At 40.1% G+C, this 18,548-nt stretch overlaps 1 protein-coding gene across 7 annotated transcripts; it reads right to left on the minus strand.

Moving 5' to 3' along the window:
* Positions 1–471: 471 nt before the first annotated feature.
* Positions 472–17,595, minus strand: SEH1L (SEH1 like nucleoporin). 7 transcript variants are annotated; one of them, XM_050938821.1, is made up of 10 exons: positions 17,359–17,591; positions 14,656–14,706; positions 13,878–13,988; positions 12,614–12,760; positions 9,826–10,037; positions 7,663–7,761; positions 6,233–6,373; positions 5,746–5,903; positions 4,780–4,930; positions 472–1,469 (listed from the first exon to the last, which is right to left on the minus strand). In XM_050938821.1, exons 1-10 carry the CDS (start codon positions 17,467–17,469, stop codon positions 1,280–1,282), a joined length of 1,371 nt encoding a protein of 456 aa, XP_050794778.1. In that variant the 5' UTR covers positions 17,470–17,591; the 3' UTR covers positions 472–1,279. The 7 variants fall into 7 exon arrangements, with proteins under 7 accessions (XP_050794778.1, XP_050794780.1, XP_050794783.1 ...); XM_050938826.1 differs by having other exon boundaries at positions 1,242–1,469; positions 4,889–4,930; positions 17,359–17,593; XM_050938824.1 differs by lacking the exon at positions 472–1,469 and adding an exon at positions 1,677–3,141 and having other exon boundaries at positions 4,889–4,930; positions 17,359–17,595.
* Positions 17,596–18,548: the final 953 nt, after the last annotated feature.

Raw genomic sequence — 18,548 nt, forward strand, 5'->3', positions numbered from 1 at the left:
AATGCGACCCGATATGACACGAATTTGGATATAACGTGGTAAAGCAGCACTCCGGAGGCGGGGAGGGGGGCAGAGCTGCACACTCTGGCGGATCAAAGGAAGTTCGATACAATGTGGTTTCACTTACAAGGTGGTAAGATTTTTTGGCTCCCAAGGACAGCGTTATATCGGGGTAGAGGTGTATAAACCAGTAAAAAAAGTGTACTAAACATGACTTTTGATGGTCACTCTCTATAGTAGTCAGAATCAGCAAGCTGTTATATATCTTACATACTAACAGCCAAATCTTGTTTAAAAGTATTTAAAAGAAACAAACACATGAAATTTGAGTTTTAAGCCTTCTGAAGAACTTGCTTAATTTGCTCACATATACCCAACTGTAAGTGTGTTAGATTGGATATCTGCATTAGAAAGGCTCTTCTATTATATTAATAGTATTCCGTTTGATGAAAAAAAGAGCAAACTAATACAAACCCTTTAACATAAGTTTAATTGCCTTACCTAATAATTATAAACTTTATTTTATGGAACAAGGTGGAAAATTCTAAAAGTGATCGAACATGATTAATTAAAATTCTATTGTAGTATATACAGGAATGGTTTCTTTTATTTTACATGTCAATTCTAATTATCTTTTAGAGCTCTAGCAGTTTCTTGAAGGCATGTTGAACTTTGATGACACATTTCACATTTATGGATGTGATCTACTGTATAACATAAGAAACTCAAGACCACAATAAACCAAGTACAAAAACTCCCCAACTATTAGATAGGCACTTTGAAGTCAACTACTCTTGCCATATAGCTCACAGTTAATGCTGCTTGTGTGTAGTCATAGTTCATCAAAAGGGTACTAAACAATAGAGCTAATATCCCTTTGATGCACAAGCACAAACATTAGGTTCCAAACATATAAAAAATATATGGAAATACACCTATCTCATAGAACTGGAAGGGACCTTGAAAGGTCATTGAGTCCAGTCCCCTGCCTTCACTGGCAGGACCAAGTGCTGTCCCTGAGGGTGTGGGTTTGTTTTTTTCTGTGCACGCCAGATCCCTAAATGGCCCCCTCAAGGATTGAGCTCACAACCCTGAGTTTAGCAGGCCAATGCTCAAACCACTGACCTATCCCTCCCCCCATGCAGTGTTTGCAAAACATGTAAGAAAACCGATTTTTGAAAAATTTTTGGAGGAAAACTGAAAAATAAAAGCAGCCAAGAACTGAAGCATTTACAAGCATCTGAATAAGGCCCTTTCAGATTTATTTTGAGTATGTATATTAAACCCCTTCATTCTCAGGTAAAAGGTTAAGAGGCTGATAGCTATATCGTCTGCTTGGGTGAGGATACTGGAGGTTGGCAGTGTCAGCATCGCAAGAGTGCTCTATCAGAGGAGGAGGTGGTAGGAGCTGGGCATAACTGGACCATCTTGATCCAGCCCGTGGGGAATCCAGAGGGGGAAAGAAATACCTGAAACAATTAAGACAGGAACAAAAACACCAAAACAAAAAAGAAACAGAAGAAAAAGAGAAGAGTAGTAAATACAAGGAGAAACAAAGGGGAGAAAAGACATGCTGGAAAAAAAAAAAAAAGCTTTAGTATATCCATGCCAAAACCAATGAAACATAACAGCAGAAATCAAGGCACTCATTCAAAACAAGATGGATCGATCCAGTCTGGAAACTGTTCTTTAAAAGAAAAAAAAAGTATACTCTTTTCCACTGAAAGCCTCAGAAAAAAGAATATTGTAAATACATTCCTAATATTCATTTTACAAAGAAAAAAGTTACTTTGTAAATTAAAAGGATTTTCTAACACAGCTATCAACATCTTTGATGCACATGGTTCTCCTAGAATTCATGCAACTTATTAACAGAGACTTTAATAATACTTCATTTGCAACACCAGGCAGACATTGAATATTATGTAAGTACACATGCTGCATTTGCATCCAACTCTGATCAATTTTACTGCAAGTTTCTAGAACAGATGTAAAAACATGAGATTGTTTTTACAATACTTAGATATCACAATATACATTTACAAGGAAGGATTACTCTTTTCAATTAAATACAATCTTTGTATGTATTTACATATTTCTTCAGAAACCTCAGAACAAGCTAAAGATTTCTGATCAACACAATGCTTAGAGAATGCCATTTCATGTCATTCTTTTGCCAACTTCTATTATGACTTACCCGTAACATTTATGCACTTTAATATAACTACTAAAATATTTGAAGACATTATCTGGCTTGTTTTTTGCTCTGAGAATATTTACAGAATGCATGGCCAAGTAATTAATAAAATCCACATTTAAAGATGCACATTAATTTGACTTTAGATGTTTACTACATTACTGTAAATTTCAAAATGTTGTGCTCAGAGGGAATCATAATTACTCTCTGGAATCACACCACAGGAACATACAAACACGAATCAGAAAAAAGTATTTTTAGTGAGCCTGAAGAAAGTATGACAGCATTTACAAAACATTTCTTTGAAGTAGTTCCAATTTATAAATGAAGCAATGCTACACTATATTAAGCTTTTATCTGTACAGTTGTCAAATCACACTGTTCTCTTATTCCTTTAAGACTAACAGTTTCAGTATATTACAAAGTAATTACAAAGCTGTAATGTTTAGGAATCAATTATATATTTGAACACTGCAAAATGTAAAACAAATCAACACTCAAAACAATTTCAATGAAAATTAGCTGACTTTAATGGCCATTAAGCAGTCTTTTCCCTCCTCAGACCCCAGCTAAGGACAACAAATCCTCCTAACTCATTCACTAGTCCGTAATTTTCATGAGCTTTCGGTGGGGGGGGGGGGGATAACGGGATGGACGGACCTATTTGTGGTGGAAATCTGTCTCAACAAGAACCCTCTCCAATTATCTCTCTTTCAAAAGTTCCAACAGTGTCAAACTGCAATGGCTAGTACAAAAAGGTATACAGTGTATTTTTAGAAAGGCCTTTTGAATTGCGTTTAGTAGTTATCAGGCTGCTGGTGTCTTGGGAGAGGTCAAACGGCGTTGGGGAGGGGAAAAAGAAGTTCTCTTTCCATTCCTGTGTGCATGCAACAAGCAGCAAAACAGCAAAGTTACTCCAGTTAGGTTGATATCAGCTCTGTTTTCTGTTAAAAAGGACATAATACAAATGGAGAAGGGAAAATGCATCACAAATCTAGGCACATGTGGTTATCAGCACAATAACAACACAGCACTACTGAGTGTGGGTTTTCTAGTAATTTATTTTCATGTTTCAGATCATTCCAAAACTATTTTTATCACTAACCCACAGTTTGGAAAGCATAAGTGGTATGATGTACTTATTCTGATCAATTTGATTTTCCAAAGATTGAAATCTTATTATAGTTTAACTGCCCCTTAGCTGTTTAAATGTACAATGCATTGAAAGTCAGGGCCTGGAGACAGTCTAAAAGCAATCCAATTTGGTCAATAGTTAATATATGCTTTGTTTTTATTAAACTTAAAAACCACTAAAGCACATTATAGATATGATTTTTACACTAACTTTCAACCCAATGTAGTCACAAAGCAAAACAGGTAGGTAAATACTTTCTCACACAGTAAGGCTCTATCATAAAGGACAGGACCCAGTATAGTCAGAGATTCCATGGCTGTAGACGTCACAGTGGAATTCACCCCTGCTGCAGAATTGTGAACAAGAATCTTTCATTTCTCTTTTTTAAAAAGTATGTTTCTAGTCCTTAGAACTGTGGAGATAACCTTGGAAACATACACCAATGGAGTGGTGGCTGCCCGAGTCTGCCAAGAGCCTGAAACAACAGCTCTAAGAGGTGTAAACTGTCCCATCCATCACAGTCAGGGCCCTGTGGAGTCTACAATTCCACAGCTGTAGAACACAGCATTTTTGCAAGATGATATGGAGTTCAACATTTTTGCTGCAACCAGCTGACTTTTGTCTTCCTGTCCTCCTGGAATTTGGTCTGCAGCTGCCTCTTGGCTCTCTAGCTTTCCCCACAAAGGAGAGTTAATTAGATTATAGTGCATGATCCCTGCACTGTTCCATTGAGGGCCAGAGCTGGAGTTCAGCTTACAGCCAAGAGAAGGAGGAGCCAGAAGCACAGGCTGGCCAGCTGGGCTGCCAGGATAGCAGAGTAGCAGCCGACACTTGGGAAATCAGGGAGATAACCCGCTGAAGCCGGCTACAAGCTTCCCCCTTCCCTAGCACACACAAGGGAAGGAGCTTCTGAGCTGGGCCTCCTGGACAACATCACGGGAGCCAAGGCTTGGGATGTGGGGCCAGGCCACCTGGAGAGCATAGGAAAGATACTCATCCTCAAAAATAATCGCCATAAAAATAATCACTGAATTTTATGTGAATGAATATTTTGAATTATGAACCACAGTTGCATTTGCCTAAGAATGGAAATGAAGGATATTTCACAGTGATAGTATCAAATGTTTGCTGCAGAATTTGGAAAATTCTGCTGTGGAATCTGGTCCCATTGTGCTGCAGAGTACACAGAGCCCTGAAAAAGGGTGCCTGCTATATGCTGGAATCTATGATTGCCTTACAAATGCAAAATTAAAGAATTTAGTCAGCACTTTTTTAAATGTTAGTATAACAGGAAAAACCACTAGTACAATAATAAAAAACATAAGCATTATTACCAGACCTACTAACCGTAAAAGAGACATCAGAATTGAGTGAAACTAAGAGTGAAGTAGGTACACAAAAGATAGTGTATTAAAAAATTCTAGAGTCTATGTATAAATTAGCCTACCTGCCAGCAGTTGATCCATTTAATGAATTCTGTAGGCTTGTATTGGCTGAACCTAGAGGAGCATTAAACATTCCCTGCTGAGAACTACCATTGACTGGACTCCCATTACCTTTCAGTATACCAGTGCACTTCCAGTTGTCCATGTAATTAGCTGCAAAATCATCAAAAAAATTATTTTTATTTCCATCCCTAATCTCCAAGAACATTTGGTAAGGTTACAACATTTTGGCCAGATTCTCAGCTGGTGTAAGTTGGTGAAGTACGACTGAAGTCAGAGGAGCTATATTAATTTAAGACAGCTGAGGATCTAGCTCTTTTAAGTGTTTGACATTCTCTTCCCACACTATTTTTTTCAATTTCCTCTTAATTAAGCTTGAAAACTTCACTGTTCAGTAAATCAGTAAAATACAAGCGGTAAAGTTCAACCTACCTTTAAGTAATGACATACAAAAATGTTAGTACCGATAAAATTACAAAGTATTAGTTGGACATGTTAAAGATTAAGTATCTGTATTGTTCCCTGAGCAGGATCTGGGGAATATATATTTTTCAATCTTCTTCCATCAGGAGAAGACAGCTACAGAAATTTTAACTTGGATATTTTAGAGTTTTGTATACATCTCACATTTATTCCTGACTGCAGCAGACATGTTCATGAGATAAAAGGTCACATTAATGTCTACTACTTTAGTTAGAACAAACCGAACAATTCAGAAAACAAGTTCTGTTGGCTATTATCGTATTATAAATCAAACAAAGCAAGTGTCCTCTGAGGTCTAGCAAATAAGAGATTTTCTTTTCTTTTCCACATGCATGCAGCAATAGAAAGTCTTACAGTTCACAAACAAATTCAGAGAAATTTGCATTCCAGAAACAATTAAGTTTTCCCACAGGTCAATCTTTAATCTTTCAGCATTGGACAAAGCAATCTAAAATACCTTAATGTGTGCCCTGCAGAACTCTTACCTTTCCATAGTCTAACACAGCCATCATCACCAGATGATGCAAGCACTGTGCCTGTAATGTTCCAGCTCACTCGCCAGACCTGGGAATTGTGATTATCAAACTGAGCTACTATCTGAATTTCAAATTTTGTTAGTCCTCCAGAAGAAGTCAATTCTTTCCTGTTAAGAAAAAAAGCGGGTAAAAATTCTACAGTACATGCATCCGTATTTTAAGACGATAAACGTTACTAATTCTAACCAAAGAAAATACTAATTGTCTTGAATGTGCAACAACAAAAGGGAGCTGTTTTCTCCAAGAAGGTTTGTGATGATATTTTCTTCAAACAAGTAATAGTAAATGATGTTGAAAGAAAATTTTGTTTGCTAGTTCATTGTTTGCCTTTAATAGACTGCTAAGAGCAACTCTTTCTGGATAGGCTTAAGTATTATTAGCATAAGACTACACAACTATATGCTTTCATGTTAAGAAATCCGGTTTAAAAGCTCACCTTACAGGTTTCAGTGTGAAAATTCGGACATCTTTGGTAGCTACAGCTAAAATATGGAAGGATCTTCCCAGGTTCGGAGCAAATGCAATATCGTGTACAGGATCAGTGACTGTCATAAGAGTTTCTGCTTTTGCATACTTCCTGAGGAGCAACAGACAGGTTACTCATTTGATGAGTGCTGACAACATAGCCACTGATGCAAACATGGAGTAGACAGAGGGAATTACTGTACAGAGAAGGGTCCAGCAATCAAATATAAATTAAAAAGACGAATCATTAACATTATAGTTGCAAATTAATATATTTTAATTTGTGTAATCTGTGTTCAACGACTGGCTTCTGTATGCCTCATTTGCTATATAATGAGCATCTTTTGTACTAAGGCCAAATTCTGCTTTATCAGAGTAAATTATATTAGATTTTCTCTACTGTCACTGCATACAGAATCTGGCCCAGAATGAGGTATGAATCCTCAGGATTCTCTTGCCTCATGCACTATTCAACAGGCACACTGAATGAGGCAGGATTCTAATATGTGATCTCGTAATTAAATAATTTATCGTAAAATTAAGGTTTCACATCTGTGCATTTTCTTACTAGAGAGATTAATTTAACAAATCAAATGCTTTCTTAATGGATTTCAAAGAATGCTGATGATTCACAGGATTTTCTACCATCACTTGTATCAACCTTGGCCCCAATCCTGCTAAGAGTTATGTATCTGCTTAACTTTAAGCACCTTAAGTAAATCTTTGCAGGATTGGGACCTCAGATCTTTGTTTGAAAATCCTAGTGACATTCATGGGGTTTTTGTGTTCGGAATGGCAGCACTAGATATGGTTTATGACCATGATGTGCAACATCAGCCAACGTTCCGAGATTCTTCTCCTTCTACCTGTTCCATGATAAAAATATATGCAGCAACTACAATGAGGCAGTATTTCATACATCATTTCACACTTCTCACAATGTACATGTTTTATTACTCAAAAGTATATTTTGTACTTTTATCCATACACAACAGTGAGTATTATTTAATCCCTATGTTGTTATAAACCAGTAAATAGCCATTCTAAACCCATTATAAAGATTATACAGTACAACCTCAGAGTTATGAACACCTTGGGAATGGAGGCTATTCATAACTGTGTTCTAACTCTGAACAAAGTGTTCTGGTCATTCTTTCAAAAGTTTACAACTGAACATTAACTTAATACAGCTTTGAAACTCTACTACGCAGAAGAAAAATGCTTTCCATTTTATTATTAGTTTACATTTAACAGTACTATATTTGCTTTTTTTTTTTTCTTCTACTACTGCCTGATTGTGTACTTCTGGTTCCAAACAACAGGTGTGGTTGACTGGTCAGTTCGTAACTCTGGTATTCGTAACTCTGAAATTCTACTGTACTGGTTAATTCCTTAGTTTACCTGGTGTTTTCATTGTATTCATAAATCTGAACCTTCGCCAGTGTATTTGAACTGTTGTCATCACTTCCTACAGCTATCATCGGAGAATGAGCTCGAGAGCTACAAGTGAAAAATAAGTGCCATTACATTTACAAATTACTATCATGTGTAACACAAGTTAAACTATTTTAAGTATTACGGATTTAAAAAATTAAAAATGTTAATCAGATTTCAAAGTCAAGCACTCAAAAGTTAAGAAATGGCAGATTTTTAGCTGGCTGTGCAACCATAATTCTGGTCCCTAGAATGACCATCCTCCGCCGCGAATGAGACTAGGGCCCTGTGGAAAAAGCAGCATGTAATTGAAGACTCTCAATTCAATTCAATTCTAATTCAGCAGTGGGCAAACTTTTTGGCCTGAGGGCCACATTGGGGTTGCAAAACTGTATGGAGGGCCGAGTAGGGAAGACTGTGCCCCCCCAAACAGCCTGGCCCCCAACCCCTCCCACTTCCCATCTCCCTCAGAACCCCTGACCCCTCCAACCTCCCCCCCCTTGTCCCCTGACAGCCACCTCCTGGGACCCCCTCCAACCCTAACTGCTCTCCCAGGACCCCACCCCCTATCCAAGCCCCCCTGCTCCTTGTCCCTTGACTGCCCCAACCCCTATCACCACACACACCCCCGACAGGCCCCCCAGGACTCCCACGCTTATCCAACCCCCCCCCCGGTTCCCCATCCCGACTGCCCCCCCAAACCTCCACCCCATCCAACCCCCCCCCACTCCCTGTCCCTGAGTGCTCCCCAGGACACCCTGCCCCGTATCCAATCCCCTGGCCCCCTTACCATGCTGCTCAGAGAAGTATGTCTGGCAGCCACACCGTTCGGCCAGAGTCAGACATGCTGCTGCACTGCCCTATAGGAGCTTGCAGTCCCGCCACCCAGTGTGCTGCCCGCTTGGCAGCGTGGGAGGGACTGGGGGCTAGCCACCCCGGCTGGGAGCTCAAGGGCTAGGTAGGACAGTCCCTCAGACCGGATGTTTGCCCACCTCTGATTTAATGCATACACACATGGAGATAGAATTGGGGTTGTAATCATAAACTAGTCATTTCCTAACTTGCAAGTGTTTGTCTTTGCAACCTAAATAACATTTTTAACTACTAATGTGATGTGTAATTTCTTAGGGTTTTGAATTTGTTTTTAAGTAAAGTAAAAGGTAAAGTAAACTGCGTGTAACTTTAACAACTTCCACCTCACATAATGAATCAGGAGTGTCTGAACCTGAACCTTCAGTACTGAAGCACAAATTACTACTATGTGAGCTACACAGCTGAACATATTAGTTGGCTCCAGAAGAAGGCTATTTTCCCAAAAGAAGAGGTGGGTTACCAAGTCTAGAGGTGAAAAATCCAAGCAAGTGTAGCCCTGTCTGGCTCCTCCTACCCCAATCCCTGGTGTTGCGGGACATCTTGTCCCAAGTGTTTCCCCACCAGAGAGGAGACTGGTGTCATGCACTGGGTCTAGGGACCATCTAGGGACCATCCTGGCCTTGTAGGGACCATCCTGTCTCTCACTCCATCCCTCCCCAAGAGAAGGAGGAGCACTTGTCCCATGGGGCCATGTAGGGTTTACAGAGTGAGTCCAGACCACCTCTCTTTTAAGTCCCCTCTTCTTCCCCAAAAGCCACTTTGACAGGTCACTGGGTATTCCCTGTTCAGCATGCGTTACTGCTTTAGCAGTGGCATCAGCCTGGCCTCATAATGTTCAGTGACTTGGGCAGTCTAATAACATTTTCCTGAATATAAAAGTGACAGAAAGGAAATGACAATATTTAACACCACCTCTCAGGCAAATCTGAATGCTGTTTCATGAAACAAAAGGCCTGCTGAAAACAATAGAGGAGAGCTTCTCAAAGAAAGGTCTCAAGAATCCTTTATAACAAAGTTAGGCAAGCTTAATGTAGACGTCACTACTCCCCTACCCCCACAATTATCATTCATTCTCAAACGCTCACTTATGATTTGATCCAACCAAACTAGGTCAAAGTCTTTAGTAAAGTTTTCTTCTAGACCTGACAAAATCTTTTGGATTTTTACTGCATTAATAATAAGTTTTAGACAAACTAATCTTTGGACTTTTCTTCCATTCATTCTTTAAACCTGTCTAAGTGATGCTTTATAACTTACCTTGACGGATTCCAAGAAATGCAACTGCAGCTTAGCTTACATGAGATTTCATGCTGTAGTGACCATTGACTGAGATTCATAACATCTGGAGCTTCATATATCCTCACTACTCCATCTGCTGAACAGGTTGCTAACATAAGACCCATATGCTTGGGAGCAAACTTCACATCTGTAACAGATGTCCTACTGTCTACCAGAGTGGTCCTTTTTACCTGAAAGTAAAAGCAGTAATCATTTAAGAAAAAAATGCTTCTGAGCTTCCCTCAATTATTTAGTCACCAGTTTATGGTGCAGTTATGCGGCCATATAAATTGTCATGTACTAGTGCTCCAGGGTCTAGAGTTTCATCTTAAAAATCCCTAAGGGCTTGCCTACAGACACTTTCAGCACCAGTGTAACTATACTGGTTAAGAACCACATACAGTTAAATTAGTCCAATCTATTGTGGGCAGAGTTATATCCATATAAAAGTGTTAATATTCATATAGCTTGATTCGGTAAGTTTACCAAAACCAGTTTCTAACCAAATAGTTAAAGCAGCACACAAACGATGTATGTAGGCCAGCAAATAATATCAAGCTCTAAGTTTGGAAACAATCTTGAAAATCTGGAACAAACGTGCACTGACATGTATATCTGCCTGAATTTTGAGCAATCTTGAAACTATATGTCTGAGATATGTGAAATGCTCTGTTCATATAAATTGCGATGTTGACTGTGAGGCCTAATGATGATGCTTTCAAATATCAATATTGTTAACTATTTCACTGTTGATCATTTTAGAACAAACATCAAGATAATATACTTCTTTGTTCTTGAAGATAATTTCAGATAGCTACAGTGGGCCAGAAAATGTGTTAAGGTTTATTGGGATGAGAAATTTCAATCCCTTCCCCCCTAATCACCCCTCTAGCCAAAAAAGTGAGAGAGCGCGCATCCGTGTACACAGAGATACATTGTGCATGCACGCAGAGATACATTTCCTCACCTGTATCAAAGCCTGTTTCCTGTGCCCTAAAAGACGACCAAAATCAGCTTCCACACCTATTTTTGGGTGCCAAAAGCCGTAAGTATCCTCTGCGCAGAAGTCAAACCTTTAACTTTTCACCTACTCATCATATTTAGTGTAATTATATATTTTCAATACCAAAATCTTTGCACGTTAAAATTTGGTAGCAGCCTCAAATGAGCTGAATATCAAAATAAAGGATACCATACTTATTGTTACATGGTGCATTGAGTGTGGGGTAGGTGGGAGCAGTCCTACATAATTCTGGGATTCCTGCTGCATAGGAAGGGTCTAATGTGCAACACAGAACATTAGAATTTTGAGGTGTACATTTTTTCCTCAGTGGATATTTTTTGAACAGAGGGAGAGGGGATACCAAAGTAAAATGTATAATATAAAAATGTTGCAAAATTCTCTATAATGAAGTTGAGAAAAGGAAACAGTTTAGTTTGATGTTAGGAAATACTTCTTAATAGTGACATCTATTTGTCAAGTTGCATGCTGAAAACCATGCCAGTCATTTAAAACGAGCCTAGACGAAGCACAATCCTAAATTAACAAGCGCAATTGTCAAATAAACGACTATTATTTTATATTAACTGAAAAGCTTCATGGAAAAGGACTCTCTCTAGCTCTACTTGAGACTAGAAAATGGGTTGAAGAAAAGAGAACTCACACCAAGTTACCATAACTTGCAGTTTGGAACAATTTCTAATTTAGCCAAGTTCACTCCTCTACAGGAGGAATAAAAATCAATGATTTAAAAAAAACATAAATCAGATTTTTATTTAAATGTTTTTTCCTCAAAAAGCATTTTATCAAAAAAATCCCATCTAAAGATAGTTTTAATTAAGATACATTATAGCTCAAAGATATCTCATCATGGAATAGGGATTATAAATTCTAATTCTATAGTATGAGACAATATATTCATGTAATGTTAAAGAAAAGTTTTGTAAATGAGTTCCAATAGTTCATGGATTAGGGACCCCAATCTTATGGGGTTCCAGGGACTTCTGTATAGATGATTTAGGTTAATCTTTCTATCTACCCAATGGGGCTCAGTCTAGAAAATACATCCGAGATGCTTAGTTTTGCAGTTCTCAAACTGTGGATTTGTGTCTCCAGAGATAACATGCTTGTTAACAGCAAAAATGTAAATAAATAAATAAATAAATAAAGGTGAGAAATAACAGACCTCAACCCTATTGCTCCTCTGCAAATTTGTGTACACAGAGTCAGTCGTTTACCTCTCTCTAAAAGTGCAAAGTTTCAAAAAGTTCAATGAATAGAAGATCATTGGGGGCAGAATAGATCTGGACAAGGAGAAGTCTGGAGATAAATGTGAGAAAGGAGGAACAGGCAGTAGAAACAAAAGTGAAACTGTTTGGGCAGCATATTCCGGAGGTCTTGAGGTCTTTCTGAGTGTAGCCTTCATTGATTTGAGATCTACCATACCATTCTCTCACTAGAAGGGAAAACCTATAATGGCAGCAGGCCGTAAGAGAGACCCAGTCTGGGTCTCATCTCTCTCTGAGTTGTGAAGAATATGCATTAAGGTTATAACAACCAACAAGAATGTACTTTTATGCAGAAATCCATGATTAAATCGAGTCTTCCTGAATAGTGATTTTTTAAATCAAATACACCCTGGTCCTCTATTTAATTCTGGAGTTTTAGCAGCTGAAATCTGTGGTCTTTAATACTGATCAATAGATGAGACATAAAATATAGGAGAATTAAAGTGTGTGTCAAAACTAACAATATTTCAAATCTCACCCAGTGACTCTGCCCTCGAAGTTTATCATTCGACTCTCCCACTATTTCTTCCCACACTACAGCAGTTCTGTCAAAAGAACAGGAAGCCAGGACCTGTCCAAACTCAGGATGAGCCCATGTCACACGCCATACGGACCCACTGTGTGTCTGGGAAATAAAAAAAAAAAATTGCAGTCTGCAGAATGCGTATTTCACTTGGAATCATGGGAAATTGCAAGTTAAGATCTTATGTTTAAGTAGTATCAAGTTTTCTAGGGAGGCAAGGAATTACAGCTGTAAAAGCAAAGAGTAACGAATCTAAAAGGCTTTTGAAGTACTACTTCGAAATGAATCCTCACTTATGAGGCTCCAAATTCTACATCAGCTATATTACTTATTGAAAACCATGTTCAAAATTCCATAATCACTGGAAAGATCAACTACAAGTTAACTAATATAGCATATGGGTTTATTTCTCAAGTTTAGACATTACTACTGCAACCCTAAATTTGGAGAAGTGGTTAAGAAGTTAAAAAATGGGTCTTGACATTGAAATTAAAGCTATATTTTAAACTGATATATGCTGCTGCCATCATCTCCGGCTTCATGGACACTTCTCCAAAGTCCATATGGAACACAGTTGATTTTCCTTCCTGCCTGATGCTCTTTTTCAAGTCTGTCTGTCTACTTCTTTTCCTAGAGGAAAGGACTCCAAAAGCTTCACCTGGATTTCCAACTTTAGAATTACAAGATTTTGATACGCTAATTCCCGTTATATAAACTGCAAAACAACTCCAGAATTGACCACCTCAGTTCTCTTGTGTAACTATGCACATTGGCCTCATTGAAAAGCTCTTCTCAGAAAAAATTATGGAAAAGTCATGTTCTAATACTAGACCCCTTCAAATCCATGGATATCTGCTTTACATCTGCAGATACCCATGGACGACTTTTGCAGATCAGACACGGATACAAATTTGGTATCTCCACAGAGCTCTCTACCTATAACAGTCGATTAAAATGACTTTTTGCCACTTACATTTTCATGTCCCATAATGAGACAAGAACAGAGGTGGGCAAACTTTTTGGCCTGAGGGTCACATCTGGGTGGGGAAATTGCATGAAGAGCTGGGGTAAGGTGTTGACGTATGGGAGGGAGTGCAGGGTGCAGGAGGGGGCTGGGATGCAGAAGGGGTGCAGGGTGCAGCAGGGGGTGGGGGCTCAGGGCAGCAGGCTGGGGTGCAGGAGGGGTTTAGGGTGTGGGCTCTGGCCCGGTGCTGCTTACCTTGAGCGGCTCCGAGATGGCAGCGGCACACAGTGGGGCTAAGGCAGGCTCCCTGCCTGCCATGGCCCTGCGCTGCTCCCAGAAGCAGTCAACACCACGTCCCTGCAACCCCTGGGGAGGAGGACAGACGGCGCTGCGTGCTGCACTGGCCTGTGGGTATTTCCCACAAAGCTCCCATTGGCGCCAGTTCCCTGTTCCCAACCAATGGGACCTGCGGGGGACGGAGCACTCTGCACCTGCAGGGGCCGCAGAGACATGGTGCCAGATGCTTCCAGGTGCGGCACGGGTCCAGGGCAGGCAGGGAGCCTACCTTAGCCCTGCTGCGCAACAGGGATGGCAATCCTGCGGGCTGGATCCAAAGCCCTAATGGGCCAGATCCAGCCCGCAGGTTGTAGTTTGCCCACCCCTAGACTAGAAAATAATCCCAATGATACACTGCAAAGTCTGAGCAACAATGACCAAAACTCTCTATTGTATTTTGTCTGTTCTGGCTACTGAAGTTACTGTATATTTACTAAACAATCTGTAAATGTAATGAAGTCTAAGTAAAAAACTTCACTATAGCCTACTCTTTAAACTTTGAGAAGTGGGGTGAGACTGACAGACTTTTTAAAATGAGAATAATTGGATTTGCAGATTAGCAAAATGATAATCCAGGAGTTTCTACTGTACAAAACTATATGAGCCAGCAAATACTTCAGTAAAATTATTTACTCACAAAATACTGGGGAGTCCCTGGCACAACCATTCATAGTTATACTGAAATAATAATGCTTACCTTCCAGCTGGCAGTACAATGCCAATCCCCATTTTCACTTTTGTCCCAAACCTATTAAGAAACCAAAATGCAATCATATACTTCGTTGATCTAAGCCTATTCTTCCTGCAAGAAATGAAAGGTATGAGGCACAATCCACACAACCTTTTCCCCTTGAAAACCCTACATACCCTTGCATCTACACAGAGGCAGTTACAGGACTAGGTTGTAAGGTCAACTCATGCAAGCCATTTGAAAAACAAGTGCCTTATTCATTTTTGTATAAAAGAATTTATTAATAAAGGGACATATCCTGCTTGTTTCATCTTAATCTGAAAATAGCACAAGAATTTCAAAAAAAGTCTTCGTTTCATACCCTGTTACACTCAAGGTAAAAGCCTATAATAACTAAGATGTGAAATTATGACTGCCTACATGTGTGTAAATTATATTATAAAGGTTATTACTGTAAGGCTACTTTGTGCAAAGAAAAATCCAGAATGTTCCACTATGTCCGAGCAGAAAGATAACTGTATAACTGGAAACAAAACTTTAAAATGGTAAAAACTCAGCATTCCCAATATGGTGGCTGAAAGTTGTAGTTTAACTTTGTTTATGTGAATAATTTTTCAACTCTTATGTAGTGATGTTTTTAAACAAATATTATATCAGTATATATACACGCAACCCAACCATTTTTAATAAAATACTTTTAAGAGTAAAACTTTGATGCAACTGATGACTCCTCCCCCTTTGTGGGCTACTGTGGGCTAGTAAACAGGACATGAGGCTGAAGGTTGAATTTCTTATTCCCCGCTCCTCTAACTTCAGTATGATCTTGGACATATCACAACCTCTCTCTGCCTCAGTTACCCCACATGAAAAAAAAAGAAAAAAGACAATCCTTACCCTTTACTGTGTTTTAAAATAAGCCATGGAGGTAGTTACTGGTTAGTGCAGATAAATGAGTACACTGGATCTGGACTCTATTCCCAACTCTTCCTCTCGTTCACTGTGTCATCTTACATAAATCATGTTGCCTCCAGGCCCCACTTTATGGCCCTCTGATACAACCCTGGTTGTAACCAGTTTAGTGCACAACCATAGTTACAAACAATTTCCTAGATTTGTACCCTATTTGTAAAGCAGACAGGACTAACAAATTATCAATACGTAATTTACAGGAGCACTGTGATACATAATGACTGTAAATCTTTTCACGGTTCTCTGATAAAAAGGTACTATTATAAATGGAAAGTAATATTGTAGTGTTCACGCAATGAACTCTAGAGCTAAATCTTATATTCTAAAGTATATTTTCCCCCTTTTAACAATCACCCATAACTTTCGAAAGCACGTTTTCTTCAGGCAGAAGTTAAACTTGTTCTCAGATCAAAGGTGGTGTTTTTTTTTAAGTTTGAGGTAAATTGGTCAAGCTTTTTTTGAGTTACAGGAAAGCATCAAAAACATATGACTTCAAGGCTTTGACCAGCATTCCATTAACTGTACGTAACTTAAAAGCAACTCATACTATACATTTCCCATGATTTTAATCCTCACTGAGGCAGAAGAGAGCAAATTAAATATGAACGAGTTGAGTATTTTTAGAAGTGTGGAAATTACAAAAGTACTTGTCTGGGAATACATGATAGAACATTTAACTCATTATTGTATGTTACCTCCGCTTAATTTTAAATTACATAATGCAATTAAATCTTCCAAACAATATAGAAAAGTTAAGTTTACTGTCACATCGATCCTCTACAGGAACCTATTAACATTTTCTTTTCTTTAAAAAGAATAAAGTTAAATGCAATATGTTAATGTTAGCTATATAAAAGAAAGACTGAAAAACCACCTATTTGCAAATCAGGAAATACCAAAAGTTGACAGTTCCAAAAAGCAATATGAACATAACCACATGCAAAATATTTTCTATTCTTGTTTTCTCTGCAAAGTGTAAAATGTAGCCTTTTTATATTTTATGGTATGTATAAAAATATGTATCATTTATAATATACTAAGGCAAGGTAGAAAACCAAGAAGCAGAATACAGCGTCATAGTGCACTGGGGTTAAACCTGGGCAGGAGAACTCTGAGTATTTGGCAATTCTTGACTCGTCTGTTTGATTTCTCAGTTTTAATGTGTTGTTAATTCCTACGTTTACTTATTAATTATAACAACACTCCGACCTTCCTCACTGTGGCTTCCTCCTCACTGTCCTGGTAATAACCCAGTAAGGTGCTCGGACACTACGTTTCTTTTGCTCGCAGACTCTCACACCTGCACCCTTGGAGACTCTGACCGGTACTACGGGCTCGCTAGTTAGTTAGCTGGTGCCCGACACACGTGGCAGGGGTGAAAGGCTGCTGGCTGCCGCCCCCACCGTGGTTCTGAGGGACCTGCCAGGAGATGAACAAAACACCAACGCTGGGCACTTCTCCGCGGAGGCCGCCGCGGGGCTTGGGGAGCTGCAGGCCCGGCCCAGGGCGGCAGAGACGAGGGAGCTCTCACTGTCCGGCTGGGCCTGGGGCCGGGCTCACGGGGCAGCTGGGCGTCACCTCAGCCGCCCTGGGCAAAGCGGGCCGAGCCCAAGGCTGGCCTCCCCCACAGAAGGACAGAGCTCTTGCAGCGCCCCCGGGCCCCGCTTCCCGCCCTCCCCGGCACTGAGCGGCTGGGACGTCCTGGCGCCCGGCCGGAACACGGCGGTGGGGGCCCCGCACCTTGACACTCTGGTCGCTAGAGCAGGTCGCCATGCGCCGCCCGTGGAAGTCGAAGGAGACATCGTGGATGAGGTCGCGGTGATCGGCCGCGATGGGGCGCGCCACGAACATCCCTCAGCCTGGGCAGCCACCGGCTCCGCCTCCCTCCGAGCGCGCCGCTACGGCTTCCCCGCGCCTCGCTCTCAGCCCCGGGACAGAGCGAGGGGGGCTCGCGCGTGAATCTGCTCGGAGCGCGTGCGTACTAGGGAGCGTCCCTCGCGCTCCATCAGAGGGCGACCCGAGGCGTCACGCGCAGCGCAGGGAAGGCTGTTTCCTAGCACTCGGGAATCTGCGCGAGCGCAGCGTGGCGCCGCCTCCTACTGCGGTTGCGCGGGTCTTCTCTGGCGTGAGCCTTTCCCGTATGAAAACAGGGAGGAGGCTTTGTAGAGACTAGCACGTTTCTTTGGAATTAAGCGTTTTGTGGGCTGTAACCAGGAGTGCACGTAAGGTGGTAGGCTCCAGTTTGCAGTGCCAGCAAGAGATTTTTAGCGGGTGTGGGGTGCTGGAAGGGCGGGGCTTAGAGCTGCACTGTGTTCCATAAAGAAGAAGAACTTGAGCAGCTAATGAGAGCTACATTGCAAGAATCACTCTTTAAGAACACCAGACTGATTTGCAGGGGTATAACCATCACATGCCATTGAAGGCACTTTACTTACTTTCAAGCATTTTTAAAAACTCTGGAGGTTAATTTATAGTAGATTAAGTAAAAGGAATGAAATACATGAAAGCAAGTAAAGTTGGTCACACTTGGTGTTTTCAATGCTGTAATTAAAAATTGTATTCATATTATTTGTTGGGATGGTATAATAAAACCACAGACATTTGAAACACAAAGTGATTTTACTTTATAATATTACAGAAAAAAAGTGATACAATACCCATGCCCTCATCTAGGACCATCCAGTCATTGCTACTCAGAAATAAAATAGTGTATCCTTCCTTAAAATATGTTTATGGCCATTTTATATAATAAAATTTCAATTATTTATTGGTTCTTTCAAACATTTGTTGGTTAGTCATTTTTTGTGAGATAATGCTGCTTATAAGTTCTCTATTTCACGGTAGTGTTTCTGAACGGGGTTTTTTGTTTGCTTTTTGATGAAAGATGACTTTCTTGTACCATACTCTGTTGATTATAAAGAATAGTGCTT

This window comes from Gopherus flavomarginatus, chromosome 2 (assembly GCF_025201925.1).
Source record: "Gopherus flavomarginatus isolate rGopFla2 chromosome 2, rGopFla2.mat.asm, whole genome shotgun sequence".
Classification (NCBI taxonomy): domain Eukaryota; kingdom Metazoa; phylum Chordata; order Testudines; family Testudinidae; genus Gopherus; species Gopherus flavomarginatus.